At 40.3% G+C, this 20898-nt stretch overlaps 1 protein-coding gene across 8 annotated transcripts in view; it reads right to left on the reverse strand.

Moving 5' to 3' along the window:
- LOC105484288 (FYVE, RhoGEF and PH domain containing 4) overlaps window positions 1-20898 on the reverse strand; it is a 261001-nt gene that overhangs the window by 43957 nt on the left and 196146 nt on the right. For 7 of the 8 annotated variants that reach the window (XM_071071904.1, XM_071071903.1, XM_071071906.1 and 4 more), the window contains 3 exons: window positions 6742-6831; window positions 3972-4117; window positions 3084-3240 (listed from right to left, as the gene is read on the reverse strand). In XM_071071904.1, coding sequence (XP_070928005.1) covers window positions 3084-3240; window positions 3972-4117; window positions 6742-6831 — 393 coding nt within the window. Of the gene's footprint in view, window positions 1-3083; window positions 3241-3971; window positions 4118-4848; window positions 4949-6741; window positions 6832-20898 lie in introns of those variants that run through there. The other variant, XM_071071910.1, reaches the window with a different exon arrangement.

Raw genomic sequence — 20898 nt, forward strand, 5'->3', positions numbered from 1 at the left:
AAAAAAAAAAAAAAAGGAGTGAAGAGGATGAGGCAGGCTTTTTGGCTACAGCTGAATGAAGAGACTGGCAAATCCTCCCTGTTAAAAGCAGCTTATAGGCCAGGTGCAGTGGCTCATGCCTGTAATCTCAGCACTTTGGAAAGCCGAGGTTGGGGGATCATTTGAGGCCAGGAGTTTGAGACCAGCCTGGCCAACATGGCGAAACCCCATCTCTACTAAAAGTACAAAAATTAGCCAGGTGTAGTGGCACACACCTGTAATCCCAGCTACTCAGGAAGCTGAGGCACAAGAATCGCTTGAACCCAGGAGGCAGACGTTGCAGTGAGCCGAGATCATACTACTGCACTCCAGCCTGGGGCGACAGAGCGAGATTCTATCTCCAAAAATTAAAAAAAAAATTAAAGCAGCTATAAAGCTAGATAAAATTGACAAAACAATATCTGCATTTTAGAAATTGATTAAAAGGCATGCAACAATCTGAAATCTGTTTATGCTTTAAAAATTGTTGAACTTTGGGTAGGAACGGTGAGAATCTGTGGCATGCTAGCCTGCAGCTGCTCCTGTCCCTCTCCCAGCTCAGTCACTAGGAAGGGGGCGTCAGGGTGGCATGGGCTGTGAGGACTGGCGGCTCCTCTGCTGAGGCTGAAAAGGGCTCATTCAATTTGGAATGGTGGGGAACACACACACCCAACAACATCAGTAGAAGTGAAGATCCCTGAGGTGAGCGAGGGGTGAGAGCCAATAACTCTACTAGCCAGAAGTTGTGGTTGTGGATGTGAAAAAATATAATAATTGAAAAGAAAAATTCACCATAGGTTCAACAGCAGATTTGAGATGACAGAAGAATCAGGGAACTTGAAGAAAAACTAGTAGAAATTATACAATCTGAATAACAGAAGAGAGATTGGGAGGATCACTTGAACCCAGGAGTTTGAAGCCAGCCTAGGCAACATAGCAAGACACCATATCCAAAACAAACAAAAGGAACCCATAAAATTTGTGTAATGGGAGTAAAAAGATTAAAAAAAAAGAGAACATGAAAAGGACAGAAAATATTTGAAGAAATAATGGCTGAAAACTTCTGAAAATGATTTAAAAAAAAAATCAATCCACAAATGCAAAAAGTTCAACCAACCCTAACTAGGACAAATACAAAAAGGTCCACACCCAGACACATCATATTTAAACTGTTGAAAGCCAAAACACAGAGAAAATCTTGAAAGCAGCAAGAGAAAAGTGACTCATCACATACATGGGAATATCAATACAATCAATGGCTGGCTTCTCATCTCAAACCACAGAGGATGGAAAGCAGGAGAACGACATATTCAAAGTGCTGGCAGGGACCCCATATACTGGTTGAGTGTAGTGGCTCATGCTTGTAATCCCAGCACTCTGGGAGGCTGAGTCTAGGTGTTTAAGACCAGGCTGGGCAAGAGAACCAGACCTTGTCTCTACAAAAAAATCTAAAATTTAGCCAGCGTGGTGGTGCATGCCTGTAGTCCCAGCTACCTGAGAGGCTGAGGTGGAAAGATTGCTTGGGCCCAGGTGTTGAAGCCTGCAGTGAGCTGTGATTGGGCCACTGCACTCTAGCCTGGGTGACAAGAGCAATACCTTATCTCTAAAATAATAATAATAATAATAATAATAGTTATAGAAACAAAGACTGGGCGTGGTGGCTCACCCCTGTAATCCTAGCACTTTGGGAGGCTGAGGTGGGCGAATCACGAGGTCAGGAGATCGAGATCATCCTGGCTAAGACGGTGAAACCCCGTCTCTACTAAAAATACAAAGAATTAGCTGGGTGTTGTGGCAGGCGCCTGTAGCCGCAGCTACAGGCTGAGGCAGGAGAATGGCGTAAGTAAACCCGGGAGGCGGAGCTTGCAGTAAGCCTAGATCGCGCCACTGCACTCACGCCTGGGCAACGGAGCAGCGAGACTCCGTCTCAAAACAAACACACACACACAAATTATAGAAGCAAAATAGAAAATAAAAAAGGAAAAACCCATATACTAGGAATTCTGAATCTAGCACTTCATTCTTCATTCATTCAATAGTCAAGAAAAAATAAGTGTAGTCCCAGACAAAAAGACTGACAGAATTCATTGCTAGCTGGCCTACTTTATAAGAAACAACAATCATGTATGCTGAAAGAAAGTTACTCTAGAAAGGGCAAATATAAAAGTTAGTATAAAATAGACTTACAGATACATTTTTTCTCATATCCTTCCATAACAATTGTAGCACTGTATTATAGACTCACAACATACAAAAAACGTAATATACAGGACACTAACAGTACAGAGCACAGAGGAGGGAACAGAGCTATATTGGAACTAAGTGTCTACATTTTACAAGAATTAAGGTGAGTATAATCTGAAGTACATTGTGAAAAATTAAGATGCATACTATAATCCTAAAAGCAACCACTGGAAAATAACTCAAAAAATCGTTGACAATTAGAGGAATTAAAATGGTACAATTAAAAAAATTCCTATGACACAAAATAAGACAGTGAAGGAGCAAAAGAAGTCCCACGCCAAGAATCTTAGATGATCTAAAATATGCCTCTTCAATATCAACTGTATCAAAGAATATGATATTAACAATTTCAGCTAGAGAATCAAGTGGAAATTATTACGGTATTATTAAAGTGTGTTATTCAGGTTTGGTGACACAGAAGAAAATGAGGATACAGATATCAAGTGACAAAAAAAGAATGATTAGTTTCCCAAATCTCAAGGTTTACAGCAATCATTCTTTATATTCCTTCCAACAACTCAATCTCTGAAATAATGCAAGAGAGGCACAGACCTGAATGTGAACTCATTTTGTAAATTTATGTAGACCCTAATAAAAATCATCCTCTGCTGGTCTCAAAAGCAAATGGAGAAGTTATTGCTTAGTACGCAGCATGTGATTGATGTCTATTTCAGCTTTGCAGAGATGATCTTGCATAATTCGGCGTAGTATGAATTTTGGCTAGGTGTCCCAGATCTCTAGATCTCAGTTTTAGATCTAGAAGACTGTATAATTTGTATGGCAATAGTAATTTATAGCTTTGAATGAAACAGTCCTATTACCTGAATTTCTTCAACCACTGATTTGAATTGGGGAATACGTTCTGTCATGTTTTTAACCAATTCCATTGCGTTATCAAATCCTTTCACATATTCTCCATACATCTTAAGGAATGGTGCCAATTTCTGAAGGATGTCTCCAATTCTAGGAGTAGTTTCCCTGTATCAAATATAGAAAAACAAGTCATTAAAAAAAATTTTTTTTTTGAAACTGGGTCTCTTTCTGTCATGTAGTGCAGTGGCATGACCACAGCTCAGTGCGTCCTCGACCTCCCAGGTTCAATCAATCCTCCAGCTTCAGCCCCCTCAGTAGCTGGGACTACAGGCACGCGCCACCACGCCTGGCTAGTTTTTTGTATTTTTTGTAGAGACAGAGTTTCACCATGTTGCCCAGGCTGGTCTTGAACTCCTGGGCTTAGGTGATTCGCCTGCGTTGGCCTCCTAAAGTGCTGGGATTACAGGCATGAGCTACCACGCCCGGCACATTAAGATTTTTTATAGAATGAATGAACTGACAAGACTAGAGAGGAAGTCATCACATTCTACATACGCTCTGTGCTTTATCTCATTCACCGTACTATGAGGCTGGTAGAGAACAATGCAGCACCTTTTTAAAGGGACTATAGGAATGTCATAGCAAAGAGAGATGTTCTGGAATTCTTGAAGCTCCACATGACCCGATATCTTGTCTTCACTAGCCAAATGATAGTTTGGAGAGCAGACATGAAGTCCTTTGTACCACAACTTCTATCAGTAGTCTTCAATGTAAAAATTTAGCATAAATGTCTAGTTACAGTTGTGTGTGGCATTTCTATTTCAATTTAAAAGCTGAAAAATACAGCATCTTATATGACTGCCTTAAACATATCATTTTCTATCTACTCCTCTTACCATTCTTGCATTCGTTTCTCCAGCTCTGGCAAGAGGAATTTACTATGGAAGGCATTTATTGATGAAATATTAGAAAAGATTTTATTCACCATCTCTGCTGGAAACGAGCCTCGGTTTGCTTCTTCCAACAGTTTGCAATAAAATACCTGAATAAAAGAATAATGTAAGCATTACTTCACATTTACTGGTTAACCACCTAGCACTGTGCTAGGCACATAGTGGGCTCTTAGTAACTTTTTATTGAGCAATTGGAAAAGTTTACGGTTCAAGAAAATCCTTTGAAATTTAGGAGTATATGCTTTGATTTAGAAGAATCAGGAATAAGAATCAGAAAGTTTTGATTCTAATCTAGGCTATGCTCCTATCCATAGGAATATTATGGTGAATAATTCACCCTTTCTGTGCCAGAAAATTTCCAATTGAGGTTAATAGAATTTACCCTTCCTATCCATAAGCCAGAGTTAAGAAATGTGAAAACACTTTATGTACACACAATAATTGTGGTATTTTTCACTTCTCTTTATGTTTTGAAAGACTTATTCACTTATAACATATTTCCCTTTATTGTAGTTTGCTGATGTAAGTCTCATTTTTCCTGTTAAACCTGTACGCTCCTTGGGAAAGGGGAACATCATGATTTAGTTCCCACAACAGAACAAGTGCATAATATCTGGCCAATGAATGGACAAAGGAATATTTCAATTCTCAGATATTTACTTGCTTTTTAGTAAATGATAATGCACAGTAACATAAAACACTGATACGCAGGGGGAAAAGTCTCTTCCTACACAGAGTAACACGTACGTTGAAGACCAAAAAAACAACAAAAAAACCCCAAACCTTCAGTCTTAGCTATGCTTCACTAAGGTTACTATACCTCTTAATTGCCATTCTGTTACATGTAGGCAGAAGGAGGTCTATTCCTTCATAATATCCAGATGGTTGTTAATTTTCTAAATTCACCTCCACTGTATTTTCTTGAGAGGCAAAAAGAACAAAAAATTATGTCCTTAGAGGCTCCAATAGTTAGGTTACTGTAGTAATTAGGACTCTAGAATTCTAAAAGGTCAGCAACAGTGGCTAATGAGTTATTTGGCTTTAAAAAACCACATAACGGCCGGGCGCGGTGGCTCGAGCCTGTAATCCCAGCACTTTGGGAGGCCGAGATGGGCGGATCATGAGGTCAGGAGATCGAGACCATGCTGGCTAACACGGTGAAACCCCGTCTCTACTAAAAAATACAAAAAATTAGCCGGGCAAGGTGGCGGGCGCCTGTGGTCCCAGCTACTCGGGAGGCTGAGGCGGGATAATGGCGTGAACCCGGGAGGCGGAGCTTGCAGTGAGCTGAGATCCGGCCACTGCACTCCAGCCTGGGTGACAGAGCGAGACTCCGTCTCAAAAAAAAAAAAAAAAACCACATAACTTGATAAGAGAAGAGAAATACGTCCACTATGGGAATATCTAAAATTTCAGGTCTGTAATTCCCATAAGGAAGAGAGTTGTTTCAAAAGTACAAACTTCACATTATTTGATTTTGGCTTATGATGAAATTCCTTTAAAAATGAATATGTGACCCATAAACTCATTCTTTCAAAGAGCATAAGCCTTAAAATGGCTTCCCACGGCTCACCCTAGCAGGCAAGCAGTTCACTTCTGAAACTAATGATAAGGAGGTACACACAGGATTGCCTGTTTCCATGAAATTCCAGTTTCCAGCAGCAGAAGTAGGACAATTCTTACAAGTAACACTCTAACATGGCAGCTTTCCCTTCTAACAAGGAGTCTGTATGGGCAATCAACCATTTGTCCTATTTATTGCTGATACAGGATTAAGATGCCTCAGTGGCCGGGGGTGGTGGCTCACGCCTGTAATCCCAGCACTTTGAGAGGCCGAGGTGGGAGGATCACAAGGTCAGGAGTTTAAGACCAGCCTGGCCAAAATGGTGAAACCCCATCTCTACTAAAGATATAAAAAATTAGCCGGGCCTGGTGGTGCATGCCTGTAATTCCAGCTACTTGGGGGGCTGAGGCAGGGGAATCGCTTGAACCCGGGAGGCGGAGGTTGCAGTGAGCCAAGATGGTGCCATTGCGCTACAGCCTGGGCGACAGGGCCAGACTCCGTCTCAAAAAAACCAAAACACAAAAAAAGATGCCTTAGTTTTCAAAAGTTATTCTTATAATATGTTCTTAGACTTTCCAAGTGTATATTTGAAATGATACTCAAGGTTCCATGATGAAAGTACAAAACACGATAAAGTAAATTCACACATTAAACCAATATCAGCTGGGCAACTTTATGCCAGCTACTATATTAAATGTTTCATACAAGGTTGAACAAGTGAACTTTCAAAATCCCTTCTGGCCCTATGACTACACCAGCTCAGATCACTCGCATAATGCTAGATAGCAAATGAGGCAAACAGAATCAATGATTTTTAGCATTAGAATCATCAATATCTTACTTAGATTATAATGGTAACATGGTTCTTAGGATGACAATGAAGGTCAAGAAACAGACTAGTGTATAAGTTTACAGGACACTTGATAAACACGTTTTGTGATTCACACAGAGAGAAACCTCTACTGTTTACAAATTAGAAAATGCCCATACTTGACCAAGCTGAAAGTGCTGGAGATTTCCTTGAGCAAGTACTTTTCACTAGTCAAAAACAGGCCCTTCCTTCATGCAGTTTCTAAAATACTTTCATTACTAGGTTAAAATGATGTACAATGCCAAAATATCAAATAATTCTGCGAAAGAAAATCTTACCTGATCTAAGAGGTCAAGTCGGTTGACATAAGCTCTTTCGGTAAGCAAAAGTTCATTGGCTATTTTGTGAAGTTTTTGCTCATTAGTCTCCTAAAAATTGAACAGATATTCACACATTAGGAAAGATACCTTGGACAATATTTCTAAAGTAAAAAACACCTCTTCAAATGATTTGATCGAAACAGTTTTCTCAAGCTTTTCAGTTACTCAGTTCTTTCAGCCATCAAGAGATGTCAAATCAGAAACGAACAAAACTAGAAATTAGTAAGCAGTTGGATTTAAACTATAGTTTCTCCTTTGACCTCTGCAGCAGTTACCACTATCGTATCTACCTTTTTCCTGGAAATCTTTTATATTTTTCAGTTTCTAGCATTACTCTTTCTTCATTTTTCCATCTTTCTCAGGCTACTCTTTGGAAATGTTATCACTCAGACATCTTGTCTGATTATCAGCTCTATACATTCATTAAGTTTTTATTTAAAAAAAAATATTTTATTAGGCCAGCCGCAGTGGCGCATGCCTATAATTCCAACACACTGGGAGGTAGAGGAGGGAGGATCACTTGAGCACAGGCGTGGTAGCGCGTGTCTATAGTCCCAGCTACTTGGGAGGTGGAGATGGGAGGAGGTTGAGGCCACATAAGCCATGACTGTGCCACTGCACTCTAGCCTGGGCGACAGAGCAAGACCCTATCTCAAAAAAAATAGAAAGAAAAACTTCAGTCAAATAATACAGAAAATAGTAAAGTGAACTCCCACATGCCCATCAAGATTCAACAAGTATCAACTCATTGTTAATCTTGTTTCATTTACGCTCCCCCTCACCTCTGTCTGCCCATATTATTTTCCATTAAATCCCACTTTATTTCTTCAGTATGTGTTTACTTAACCCTTAAATATATTTATATAACCCTGCCAGTTTCATGATGACAGAAACATTTTTTTCTTGCTAGCTGCTGTATCCCCTGTGCCTACTACAATGCTTCAATAAAAACATTGGTATTCAATACAATATTGCTGAACAAATGAATGAATGAGTAGCAATCACGTACCTAACTATCGCTGGACATTTATTACTACTTTGACATGCTGACAACACAAGCCCAAATTCATCTTTTCTGAGAAACCTCTACCCTACTACTAACTCCTAATTTTCTCCTCCTGGTAATGGTACAGTTACCTGGCTTTGGAATCTTGAATTAAACTTTGTTCTCTACTATGGCATCCTAACTGCTACCAAGTCCTACTTATGATACTATGTCTAAATTTAGCATTCATCCTTTAAGCTGTCAACACTGCCACCCTGTTTTGCTCATCTCTTCTCAAGCCCAGCCCAATCAATAGCTATCAAATGGTCTGATTCCAATATTTTGTGGTTCTTACCTTGTATATTGCTGTATGAGAAATCTTTCTAAAACTTTTCTTTGTTCCACATTTATAAAGCATTGCCAAGAATGAATTAATCCTTATAAATACTAAAAAGAAACAGTATTTCCAAATAATTAAGCCATTGTCTCTGAATGTTATTATTTTTGTATTTTATCAATTGTTTTGTGGAAATCTTTCTAATGTATATGCTAAGATTTCTGCTCTGAGAAAAATATATAACAAAGTTATATCCTTCCATGTACTTCTCTCTTTTTTTTTGAGACAGAATTTTCTTCTTGTTGCCCAAGCTAGAGCACAATGGCGTGATCTTGGCTCACTGCAACCCCCGTCTCCTGGGTTCAAGTGATTCTCCTGCCTCAGCCTCCTAAGTAGCTGGGATTACACGCATGAGCCACTACGCCCAGCTAATTTTGTATTTTAAGTAGAGACAGGGTTTCTCCATGTTGGTCAGCCTGGTCTCGAACTCCTGACCTCAGGTGATCTGCCCCCCTCAGCCTCCCAAAGTGCTGGGATTACAGGCATGAGCCACCGCGCCTGGCTCCTTCCAAGTACTTTCTAGGGTTATTTATCTTAAAGTGAAAAGAAAATTCTAAACTTAAAAAACAAAACAAAACACTTTGCATTGCACACATAACTCTACTTTCACAGAAAGAAAAGCCTTCGTTCGTCTTCTCCTCACTGACAGGATAAAATCCATACCGTGTACATTCAGGGTAATTCAGATCTCCACTCACTTCCTCAAACTTCCTTCTCATTCTATCATCACAGGCACCATTCCCTCCAAACACATCACTCAAACGCATGTTTGATTACCATCCAAATGTGTCCCTGACCATCTCGAAACCTTTCTGCTTTCCATCCTCTGCCTGGCATATGCTCTTGCTATTGTAGCTCTCTAGGCGTCTAAGACACTTTTCTTTTGATGGTTGCATTTCCAATTCTTGTCCATGGAGCCTTCTTCAACTATTCAAAGCCCTTGGGCTTGGTCCTATTAGATGGCATTTTGTGTTTCATATGCAAATCTTTGTATTGAAAACTTTCTATCTACTACTTTGCTGAAATACCCTCCCTTTCTCTGTAGGAGATTATAAAGTATAGGTAACACTCTAGAAGCAAAGTAGACCAAAGTATATTTTAAGCCAGTGTCTAACTTATGTATAAATACATTTTAAACTGTGTAGAAATGCTACTAAGTTCTATGAATACTTCACTGTGTTCACCTCATGAGATCTACTTCATGCTTTACACTTTACATACAAGATCCATTCTAATATATAAAGTTAATGTGTTGCTTCTTACAGTGGCATTGAAATGAAGTATTTTTAGGTGAAGTCCTCAGGTAAAGCAATATAATACTGTTTAAATAATCTGTGGTCTCAGAAACACAGATATAAGAACTATGTAGTCATCTAGTTGCACAATTAGTCAAAGTTTTGGTTTAACTTAATACAATTCGGGATAAAGTATTGGCACTGTTGGTTGCCAGCTTGGCATATTTCCCACACCTCATTTCTTAATAGTATCCAGGTTGGGTTAGTGTATATATTACTACTATACAGTCAGTTCCTCTAGGGAAACAGACCTTATTTCCAGATCAAAAGATGGAGCCCTGAATAGCGTAAGAATCCAAGTACATAGTGATTGGTTCCGGAGATGAGATATGAGGAAATATACACCGAAGGCTTTGGCAATAGGTAGCTTCCTATTCTTAAGGCAGAGCCAATGGGAAGACGTCTCCTTTTGGGGTTCCCAGAAAATGAGAGTATATGGAAGCTTAAGTGCTATGAGCAACCAGCCCATAACCACAGGAATGAAACCAACACACTTCATTATTGTTTAGGCCAGGCTAAGTGTTACTTGTGGCCAGAAGTATCCTGATTGATATATGAAACATATGCAGGATACTCCATGAAATTTAAAAACCTAAGTAATTTTTAAGCAATTACTACTTATAAGGAGAAAGAGATAAAACTTAAATACATTGTGGGATAAAAATGTGACTTTCCAAACTGTAATAAGTAAACATAAATGCATAGTAAATACGTAAGATACCTATCAACATTTCAGAGGAAGATACAGGAATATGCTGTCCTTCATATTCACAGGAAATACTCCCCTGTATCAATGTTGTAAGCCCTTTGTTTTATTTTGCTGTGTTTTTTTTTTTTTTTTTGAGACGGAGTCTCACTCTGTCACCCAGGCTGGAGTGCAGTGGTGTGATCTCGGTTCACTGCAACCTCCACCTGCTGGGTTTAAGTAATTCTCCTGCCTCAGCCTCCCAAGTAGCTGAAACTACAGGTGCATGCCACCATGCCCAGCTAATTTTTTGTATTTTTAGTAGAGACGGGGTTTCATCATGCTGGCCAGGCTGGTCTCGAACTCCTGACCTCGTGTTCTGCCTGCTTTGGCCTCCCAAAGTGCTGGGATTACAGGCATGAGCCACTGTGCCCGGCCTGTTTTGCTTTTCTAAGCAAGAATGGTTGAGGCATAATTTATAAACAGTAAAATTCGCCCTTTTTGGTGCATAGTTCCAGGAGTTTTGACGAATGCATGTGATAATGTAACCCAGACTTCCCCAACCTTTTTGGCATCAGGGACCGGTTTTGGGGAAGACAATTTTTCCATTGACTGGGTTGGGGTGGGGAGAGGTTTCACGATGATTCAAGCACATTACATTTATTGCACACTTTATTTCTATTATTATTACATTGTAATATATAAGGAAGTAATTATACAACTCATCATAATGTTGAATCAGTGGGAGACCTGAGCTTGTTTTCCTGCAACTAGGCAGTCCCATCTGGGAGTGATGGGAGACAGTGACAGATCGTCAGTCGTTAGATTCTCATAAGGAGTGGGTAACCTAGATCCCTCACATGCGCAGTTCACAATAGGGTTCAAATTCCTATGAGAATCTAATGCTGCTGCTGATCTGACAGGAGGTGGAGCTCAGATGGTAATGTGAGTGATGGGGAGCAAGTCTGGAAATACAGATGAAGCTTCACTTGCTTGCTTGCCTGTCCCACTACTCACCTCCCGCTGTGCGGCCCCATCCCTAATACGCCACAGACCAGCCAGTACCAGTCTGTGACCCACAGGCTGAGAACCTCTGATACAACCGCTACCATAACCAAGATATGGAATATTTCCATCATGCCTCAACTATTCTTGTGCCCCTTTGCAATCAACCCCCTCTATCCTCCTATCACCAGATCCTGGTACCTACTGATCTTTCCTTTTCTATGTCATGTAAATGCATGTGCCTTCTTAGTCTTGCTTCTGTCATTCAGCAAAATTCATTTGAAATACATGCATGTTGTTATTAGTAGCAGTAGTTTATTCTTTTCAAGCCCCTGGTTTTATTCTGATAGTGGTGATGTATCGTTTTGACTCACTCATACCCTATGTTCTGATTCTAATTATGACAATATCTTTAAAGACAGCAACCTGGCAGAACTTGTGCCATGATAAAATAATACATCTTTCATGAATCAGGGAATATGTTAACTAACAGATCTTACTATGCATTACTGCTATGCAATGAAGTCACCCCTGAGGTCTTCCACAATCCTACAGGATCTTAAATAGGAAGCTTATCAGAACAATCTGCTGACTGCAAAGCATGCTTTAGCTGAACTTGGCAATTGTGGATATCCTGGTCAGATTTTGCAAAATCCAAGGGGGATGCCAGCAGTTATTAGCAAAAGCTATGCTCTCTCCACACAGATGGTCTTCTACATGTTAGGTCCTTAACCCTGACAAAGCCAACACAAAGATAAGCAAAAAGCAAGTTTGCTGACAACATACGGTTTAATCACTCACTTACATATAGGTTTGCAGAAAAGTTACTAGGGATTTCGAGATGGAGATGAGTAAATCACGGACTAATTGTGCCTTGCTTTAGGTCAACCAAAACAGCAATAATATCGCCATAATAATAAAAGCTAACACTTATTCACTGATTACTGTATGCCAGACTCCGTTATAATTATTTTATATAAACTGATTAATCCTTACAACAATAAATACCATTATTATTTCTATTTTACAGATAGCACACATACAACAAACAAAATCCAGAGGCTCAAAGAGGCCAGGTTACTTACCCAAGGTCAGAGTTAGAAAGTAAGTGTATCATATAGGCAAGTACACGATTTTAAGTTACTATTCATGATATACCTTGGTTCTCACTATCATCTTTCTTTCAACAAAACCCAAGACTGTGATATGTGCCTGTAAACAGGCAGACTGACAAATCACCAACTATCTGCTTATAAAATCCACCTGAAAATGAAAAGTGGTACTACTATATACTTTAATTTATACATTCTTTTTTTCCAATGTAAATTCTATTAAAAAGAGACTTTTCAGCATTTTAGTAATTATTAGGTATACAAAATACAGTCATTTTGAAGTAATAATATGGTGGCCTCCAACTTGAAAAACTTATTTAAGGAAACTCATCTATAAGTACATTTAAGGAGAAATAGATGATTTATTTGCATGCATGGGGTTTTATTACTATATTAGAATTACATATAAATAATAAAGTAGTTTTCAAATTGCTGGTACATTGGGGCTGTAGCCAGATTTTTGTTAACTAGGAAAGCTAAATAGGTACACACTGTTTCTCAACATCGGGCACCTCAAAGTTATATAACCACTACTTGTGCTTAGCACTTTACCATGAAGCCATTTATTCTTGCAATCCTTTGGGAAACAGTAATAGTCATGCACTATTAATTTAATATATAATCCCATTTTCTTCTACTGAAGTCTAAGAAAAAAAGCTTGACTTTTCAACATAATTTATAATTAAAGTATAATTTAGAGTTTTTCAAAAATGGGATTTTAAAAGCATCTTACTTTTGATATCCCTATTTAAAATAAAGGGATATAAAATACAAAATTTAGCTGGGAATGGTGGTGCACACCTGTAGTCCCAGCAACTCAGGAGGCTCAGGCAGGAGAATCGCTTGAACCCAGGAAGCAGAGGCTGCAGTGAGCCGAGATCACGCCATTGCACCCCAGCCTGGGCGACAGAGCGAGACTCTGTCTCAAAAATTGAAAAATAAATAAATAAATAAATAGATTAATTTTTAACTTACAAATATACACACAATACTATACTCATAAATTGAAAGGTGATTCCCAGAGTATTGCCTCAAAATAAAAATACACAAGAGGATATCTAAGCTATCAGCACCAAAAGTCACACTCCTCTTAACAATAATAGAGTATGCAATTAACTTTCCTCTTTCTGTGTAACGCACTTCCTAGGCTGTTACTGTCTGCCTTCACACCTCCAGTACCCTTTAGGAGAGATCTGCTCCTTTCTCTCTGGGCTTGGGTTCAGCCTGGTTGTTAGTCACTGTAGCCCACTACTTCATAAATGTACTGCAGTGTCAGTCCTGCCTCCTCATTTGCAGATGTTACCAGATCCTGCAGCTCTTTTCAGACCTTTTGGCATGACTCTCCCATACGGCTGGAGGCAGAACAAAGGGCCCGCACTGCAGCTCACAGAGTTCATTAACCGTATAGGCAGAAACACTTGGGTGGCACCAGTGATTCATTCTTCAAAATCTTGGTGCCATCCACCCTGCTACATGCCTCGAAACTACCAAGTCGGGGAGCAGATCTTCTGGGAAGAATGTTGTAAATGCTAAAAACAATTATAGTTTCCTGAGAAATGCTTCAAAGGCAAAATCTTCAATTATTTTAAAATGAATCAGACAATATTATTTTTTATGACTCTTCAGCACATGTTCTCATATGTGATTTCATTTTAGGTAGGAAGAAGTTCCCTAAAAACATATACTAAAAGCTACTAAAAGGCTTTGCAGCTTTTCCTATCTATTTATTAGAGGTTATAGTCAAAACAAGTAAATTATCAGGTTTTTACAGGACATGAATGAACAATTATTAATCATGGCAAGTCTCTACTCAAATCTGCTGTCAGTTAATTATATTCTTCTATGGAAAAAGAGGGTGTACCCTTTGTATAGGTACATATGTCTCTGTGGTCCCTAAAACCCATTCTCTGGTAAAGAAGTTGAGTCAACTTAGGGAATGAATATTTGATTTTGTACCACAATTTATCAGATGCATCAACACTTTGATATGTCATTTTATATGTCTTGCCACATACTGAAGTCTTCAATGGGGCTGCAGGCTGTTAAATTAAAATTAGGTCACAAGGACATTTGAATGTCACATAATTGGTCTAACCTATTACTTGTATTAGACATCTTTATTCTGTGATATTCCAAAATTCTGCAGATTCTTTATCATGAAAGTAAAGAGCTGGGAAATCAAGGAAGCTATTACAAGTGAGAGATGCTGACACCACCATTTAATGAGTACTTACTACAAGCACTATTCTATGTGCTGCACATGAGTTATCTCATATAATCTCAATCCACCTGTGAAGCAGGAGTATTATCACTCTCATTTTATAGATGAGGAAGCTGTGTCATCACGAGGTTAAGTAACTTGCCCAAAGTCACACAGCTAGTAAGTGACTGAGCCAGGATTCAAACCCAGGTCTGTGAAAACCAAGTTCTTGCTCTGCTACAGCCTTTTGCACGAGGAGAAATCCCTCTGGATTTAGGGAACAAGAAAACCAGAAGGTAGAGGAATAAAACACAGGTTTCATGTTCAAATAAGATCATGTGATAAATGCCATCAAAAGGGTCATGAGGTCTCAAGAAAGATTTGTTAACAGTAAGGAATTTATCACCAGACTCACATTATTAAAAAGAGAGAGAGAGAGAGAGAGAGAGAACACTCACTTATGATATGCATATGTTATTCCTTGCTTTTTTTTTTTTTTTTTGAGACGAAGTCTCGCTCTTGTCCCTTAGGCTGGAGTGTGAAGGCACGATCTCGGCTCACTGCAACCTCGGCCTCTCGGGTTCAAGTGATTCTCCTGCCTCGGCCCTCGCAAGTAGCTGGGATTATAGGTGCCTGCCACCATGCCCGGCTAACTTTTGTTATTTTTAGTAGAGACGGGGTTTCACCATGTTGGCCAGGCTGGTCTAGAACTCCTGACCTCAGGTGATCCACCCACCTCGGCCTCCCAAAGTGCTGGGATTTCAGGCATGAGCCACTGTGCCCGGCATTCTTTGCTTTATAATATAGTGTCATAAGCATCAACAGGCTGTCAGCTCAGCATGATCCTGTAAGAAGCTTTGGGAGGTAAGTCCAGGCCTCCTTGTGACCCACCACCAATATGTTCCCAAACTTAGGTCTTCCACACTATCCAATTGGGCGAAACCAGATGGGCGAACAGATGAGTGAGAGTTAATGGCACGATCTCAGCTCACTGCAACCTCTGCCTCCTGGGTTCAAGGAGTTAAAAGTGAGAGCTTTTAGGCCTGGCGCGGTGGCTCAGGTCTGTAATCCCAGGACTTTGGGAGGCTGAGATGGGCGGATTACGAGGTCAGGAGATCGAGACCATCTTGGCTAACACGGTGAAACCCCATCTCTACTAAAAATACAAAAAATTAGCAGGGCATGGTGGCGGGCGCCTGTAGTCCCAGCTACTCAGGAGGCTGAGGCAGGAGAATGGCGTGAACCCAGGAGTCGGAACTTGCAGTGAGCTAAGATCGCACCACTGCACTCCAGCCTGGGTGACAGAGCGAGACTCCATGTCAAAAAAAAAAAAAAAAAAAGGAAAAAAAGTGAGAGCTTTTAATCTGAAGGTTTCAATTACATTCTTTCGTGACATGTCGGGGAGGAGGGGGAAATAGAGGTTGCACAAAGAAGAAAAGTTTGGTTACTTGCACAAGATCAGACAGGAAGTAAGTGGTGGTGAAGAGAGAACAACTTTGGTCTTCTTATAATCCACGTAATATAAGTTACACTAAAGAGTCCTTTGAGTTTTATAGAAATTAAAGAACAGGCACCAAAAAAAACCTGAGTTTATGTATACACATTAAATAAATGAATTAACCTATCTAAAGACTCAGTCATCAAAGTATCTCAGTCATTTATAAATGCTTTACGTTAATTCCCTTAAGTCAGAACTTTGTACACACTAATGAGAGTACATCATGTGGTAACAACCAACGGTCCTCAAGCAGGAGAAACAAAATACAGGAACCCTAGGTTAAAAAAGAGGTGGTATGCAAATTGATCTCTGTGTATCCCACAGTGGGAAAACTGAAAGAGAGGGCTCATATTAACCTGGCAGAATGTGTTGAAATTTGGATCTATTAAATGACATCTCAGGTCTTCAGTCTATTGATCTTGATTCACAAGTGAGGAAACAGGATGTTTAATTAATAAACACATAGCTTTTATGTGCCAAGGCACTGTTCTAAAGCATTTTACAACTAGTACATGATCTATACCTCATAATATTACAAGGTAGATATGCTATCTCCATTTTACAGATGAGGAAACTGAGGCACAGGGAGGTTGAAGTAATCTGCTCAAGGTCACAGAGCTAGTAACTGGTTGAGTGGGATTCAAATCTAGAGGACCTGGCTCTTGAGCCTGTGCTCCTGACCACTAGGTTACGGTATCTGGCTTTTTAATTTGTTTTTAAACCCATATAAAGCAAGATTTTAGCTTTCCATTTCTCTCACACTCACACTAAACTGGGTCTTTCTACACGCTGTGACCTCCAAGCACCTGATCTTTCCCAATTCTCCTGGTTCAACTCAACATTCTGTTAAACCCCATCCTTTGTTCTCTTGGCACTGCTGACTTGCTGATCCTGGCTAATTCCCGCTCCAAGTCTGCTTTTTCTCTTTCTTGAATTCCAGGCCACTCAGCAATGCTGGGAAGACTTCTGACTGGCCCTACAGTCTTTGCCCGAGGCTCTCAGAATCATGGTCACAGTCGCCACAATAGCCACCTTTTCCAAGCTCCAAGTCTTGCACCCGGAGGATTTCCTACTGGTCTTGACAGGGCACTGCCCAAATAGACACTTCAATCACAAAGCCTGCCAGCTACCTTGGTGCTGTGGTCCCTCAGTCCATCCTAGATTCTCCATGACTTCTCTGTTTCTGCTAACAACAGCGAATTCACACTAATAGCCATGATGTAAACTTAGCTTTATGAGTGAGGCCTTTTCTCTTTATCTCAGGATATCTTGAGTAATGGTCATTTGTTGTCTTAACTCTCCATCTCAACTCTAAGTTTCTTCTTTGGATTTACTGCAGTGCCTTGCCCATAGCCTATGTGCAATATACATTTGCTCAACTTTGTTCAATTACCCAAGTTCACCAAGTTATATACTGGTATACAGCTAGTTAGCTATCAAGTCCTACTAAAGGCCTAGGTCTCCAAGTTAAATCCTAGTTCCATATTCTAAACGCTGACCATACTTTTTTCCTTAAAGCTTACCAATATGCCTGCACCCCCACCCCATTCCCCTCCATCCCTGTGGTTCCAAAACACTGTTCTCTCTTCTTTTTCCTCTTAGACAATTTATTAAACATCCTTTTCTATTGTTTGTGCTTCACGGCTCAACTCCTGGCCCATTTCCTGTTCCTACACATTCTGCTTTGCCAACGTTAATCACACCCTCATGCACATCCTCTTACATTCTTACCCTTTCCTGGGCTCTGGATCCATAGTTCCACTTGCTTAATTAATATCTCCAAATGGATGTTTTGCAGGAACCATAAACTTAGTGTAAGAGTACAAAACTCACCTAATTAGCAACTCTACTTCCTTTTCTCAAACCCACACCATTACTTTCCTTCCTGTCATCTCGATGATTTCAACATGTCAGGAAGCCATGGCCTGGTGAGTTTGTTAAAGTGATATGTCTGGCCAGACACGGTGGCTCACACCTGTCAGCACTTTGGGAGGCTAAGGCGGGTGGATCACTTGAGCTCAGGAATTCAAGACCAGCCTGGGCAACATGGTGAAAACCCGTCTCTACAAAAAATACAAAAATTAGCCAGGCGTGGTGGCGCATGCCTGTAGTCCCAGGTACTCGGGAGGCTGAGGCAGGAGAATTGCTTGAACCTAGGAGGTGGAGGTTGCAGTGAGCCGAGAGAGCGCCACTGCACTCCAGCCTGGCAGCCTGGGCAACAGACTGAGACCCTGTCTCAAAATAAATAAATAAAATAAAATAGCCATTAAAAATTTTTAATTATAAAAAATGTGATGTGTCAGTGGTCACCTAGCTAGTAAGTGATGGGGCTGGGATTCGAACTCAGGTCTTTTTATTCCAAAGCCTTCATGCTTAACCTGTAAATCGTAATGCTTCCAGAATATTCTTTTTTTTTTTTTTTTTTTTTGAAACAGTCTCACTCTGTCATCCAGGCTGGAGTGTAATGGCGCGACCTAGGCTCACTGCAACCTCCACCTCCAGAATTTAAGCAATTCGTCTGCCTCAGCCTCCTAAGTAGCTGGGACTACACGTGCGTGCCACCACACCCAGCTAATTTTTGTATTTTTAGTAGAGATGGGGTTTCACCACATTGGCCAGGCTGATCTTGAACTCCTGACCTCAGGTGATCCCACCACCTTGGCTTCCTAAAGTGCTGGGATTACAGGCGTGAGCCACTGCACCAGGCCCAGAATATTCCATTTCTGTGAGACATCTACACCCGGACTTCCAAGAAGCCCCTCAATTCAGTATGTTAAAATGTAATTTTCTTTTTTGCCCATAAAATAGGTTCTGCCTTCCATTCTCTTGTAGCTCATTCAATGGCACACCATCTGCCAATTCATCCAGCCTAGGAGTTAAACCTGACTTAACCCCCACATCTACCCACAAGGTCCTCAGAATCTTCCTTGTCTCTCACCCTCTGCCTCATCCAGGACCCCTTCATCTCACACCTGGACTAGTGCAGTTGCTTCCTAACCACGTGTCCTGCTCCATCTGTTTTCCCTTTCATCTGACTCATTTTTCAAAAACCCACACATGTGTCATCATGTCACTTCCATGCTTCAATTGTTTCTGAGGCCAGATAATATTAGGCTTATGGAAAGTCTGAATTAATACGAGGGAAATACCTATGTATAACCCAACAAAACAGGATATAGAGTGACCATACATTATGCGATCAAGTATGTTTTTTCAAACAGCTCAGAAAAACAAGCTAGAATATCAAATATCTAGGCAATTCTCACTGGTAGAATTACGGGTGTGGTTTTTGTGTGTATTTTCTGTGCTTTGCCAATTTTCCTCTTTTTCAATGAAAATTGTAAACTTTTAGCAACTTAAAAGGTTTTAAAAACCATTTAAGATTTTTAAACTTTTTAAACTTTCAAACGTTTAAAAAAAGTCTCTAATGTTTTCAGGAAAAAAATATGTACATTCTTAACAGGCATTCAAAAGGCCATCGCAGTCTGTTCTTAGCTTACTCTTTTAAATCTAGCCTTGTACCTCTACATTAATTTCTCTAGCCATTCTGACCTCTGATTATGCAGTCAGAAATATTCCCCCAAATGCAGCATCTACAATCTTGCCTCTACTCATTGCTCACACTTTCACTCATCCCCATCCCACCACATCTTTGATCTCACCCAGCAATCTCCCATCCTTGCTTCAAGGATACTTCAACTGCTTCTCAGCAGCCTGGCCCTCAACTATCACTCCTGGGGCACAACTGCTTCTTCATCTGCATTTCCTTCTTTTTTTTCTTTCTTCCTTTCTTTTTTTTTTTTTTTGAGACAAGGTCTCAGCTCTGTGGCCCAGGTGAGAGTGAAGTAGTAGGATCATAGCTCACTGCTGCCTCGACCTTCTGGGTTCAAACAATCCTCCCACCTTAGCCTCCTGAGTAGCGGGGACCACAATCAAGTGCCACCACACCCAGCAAACTTTTACATTTTTTGTAGAGATGGGGTTTTGCCCGTTGCCCAGGTTGGTCTCGAACTCCTGGGCTCTAGAGATCCTCTGCCATAGCCTCCCAAAGTGCTGGGATAGCAAGTGTGAACCACTGCACCTGGCCCAGTCATCTGTATTTCCAAAGCACTTACTGTACCACATTATGTCCATTTATGTATGTCTCTCACCCCTCAGCGGACTGAGGCTTTGTTGATAGGATTTGTTTAGTCCATTTCTATGTTTCTGGTGCCGAGGAGAGTGAGCCTGGCACACTGAATTTTTTAATTGAACAGTTCAATTTTTTCACATTTTTCTTTCTTATATTATGAACATAGTAAACTGAGTAGCCACAAAAAAGAATTTTCTGAGTTCACCATTCAGTTCTAAGTGAATAAAGAAAAGCTGCCTTTAAGATATATGTATATATACATACATACACACACATATACACACATATATACATATATATACACACATACTCACACACACATATATAATTTTTGAGACAGGATCTCACTCTGTCACCTAGCCTGGAGTGCTGTGGTGCTGCCTCCCAGGCTCAAGCGATCCTCCCACCTCAGCCTCCCGAGTAGCTGGTGGTGCATGACACCACACCAGCTAATTTTTTGTATTTTTAGTAGAGATGGGGTTTTGCCACGTTGCTCAGGTTGGTCTTCAACTCCTGGACTCAAGCAATCCACCCACCTCGGCCTTCCAAAGTGCTGGGATTACACAGGTGTGAGCCACCGTACCTGGCTGCTCTCCTTTCTTTCATTCCCTATCCCTTCATTTTCCCACTCCTGTGGGCATTTGGGAAATGCCATCAAATCTAACACTAGCTTAAACAAAACATATTTAAGACTATTCTGAAGTCAGTATCTATATCCACTTCCAGGAAGATTAAAGTTTTTCAGTTGTCTGCATATTGAAACTAAAAATATTCCATTGTATCTTAGAAGTTCAACACATTAGATA

The sequence above is a fragment of the Macaca nemestrina genome, chromosome 10 (assembly GCF_043159975.1).
Source record: "Macaca nemestrina isolate mMacNem1 chromosome 10, mMacNem.hap1, whole genome shotgun sequence".
NCBI classification, from domain to species: Eukaryota; Metazoa; Chordata; class Mammalia; order Primates; family Cercopithecidae; genus Macaca; species Macaca nemestrina.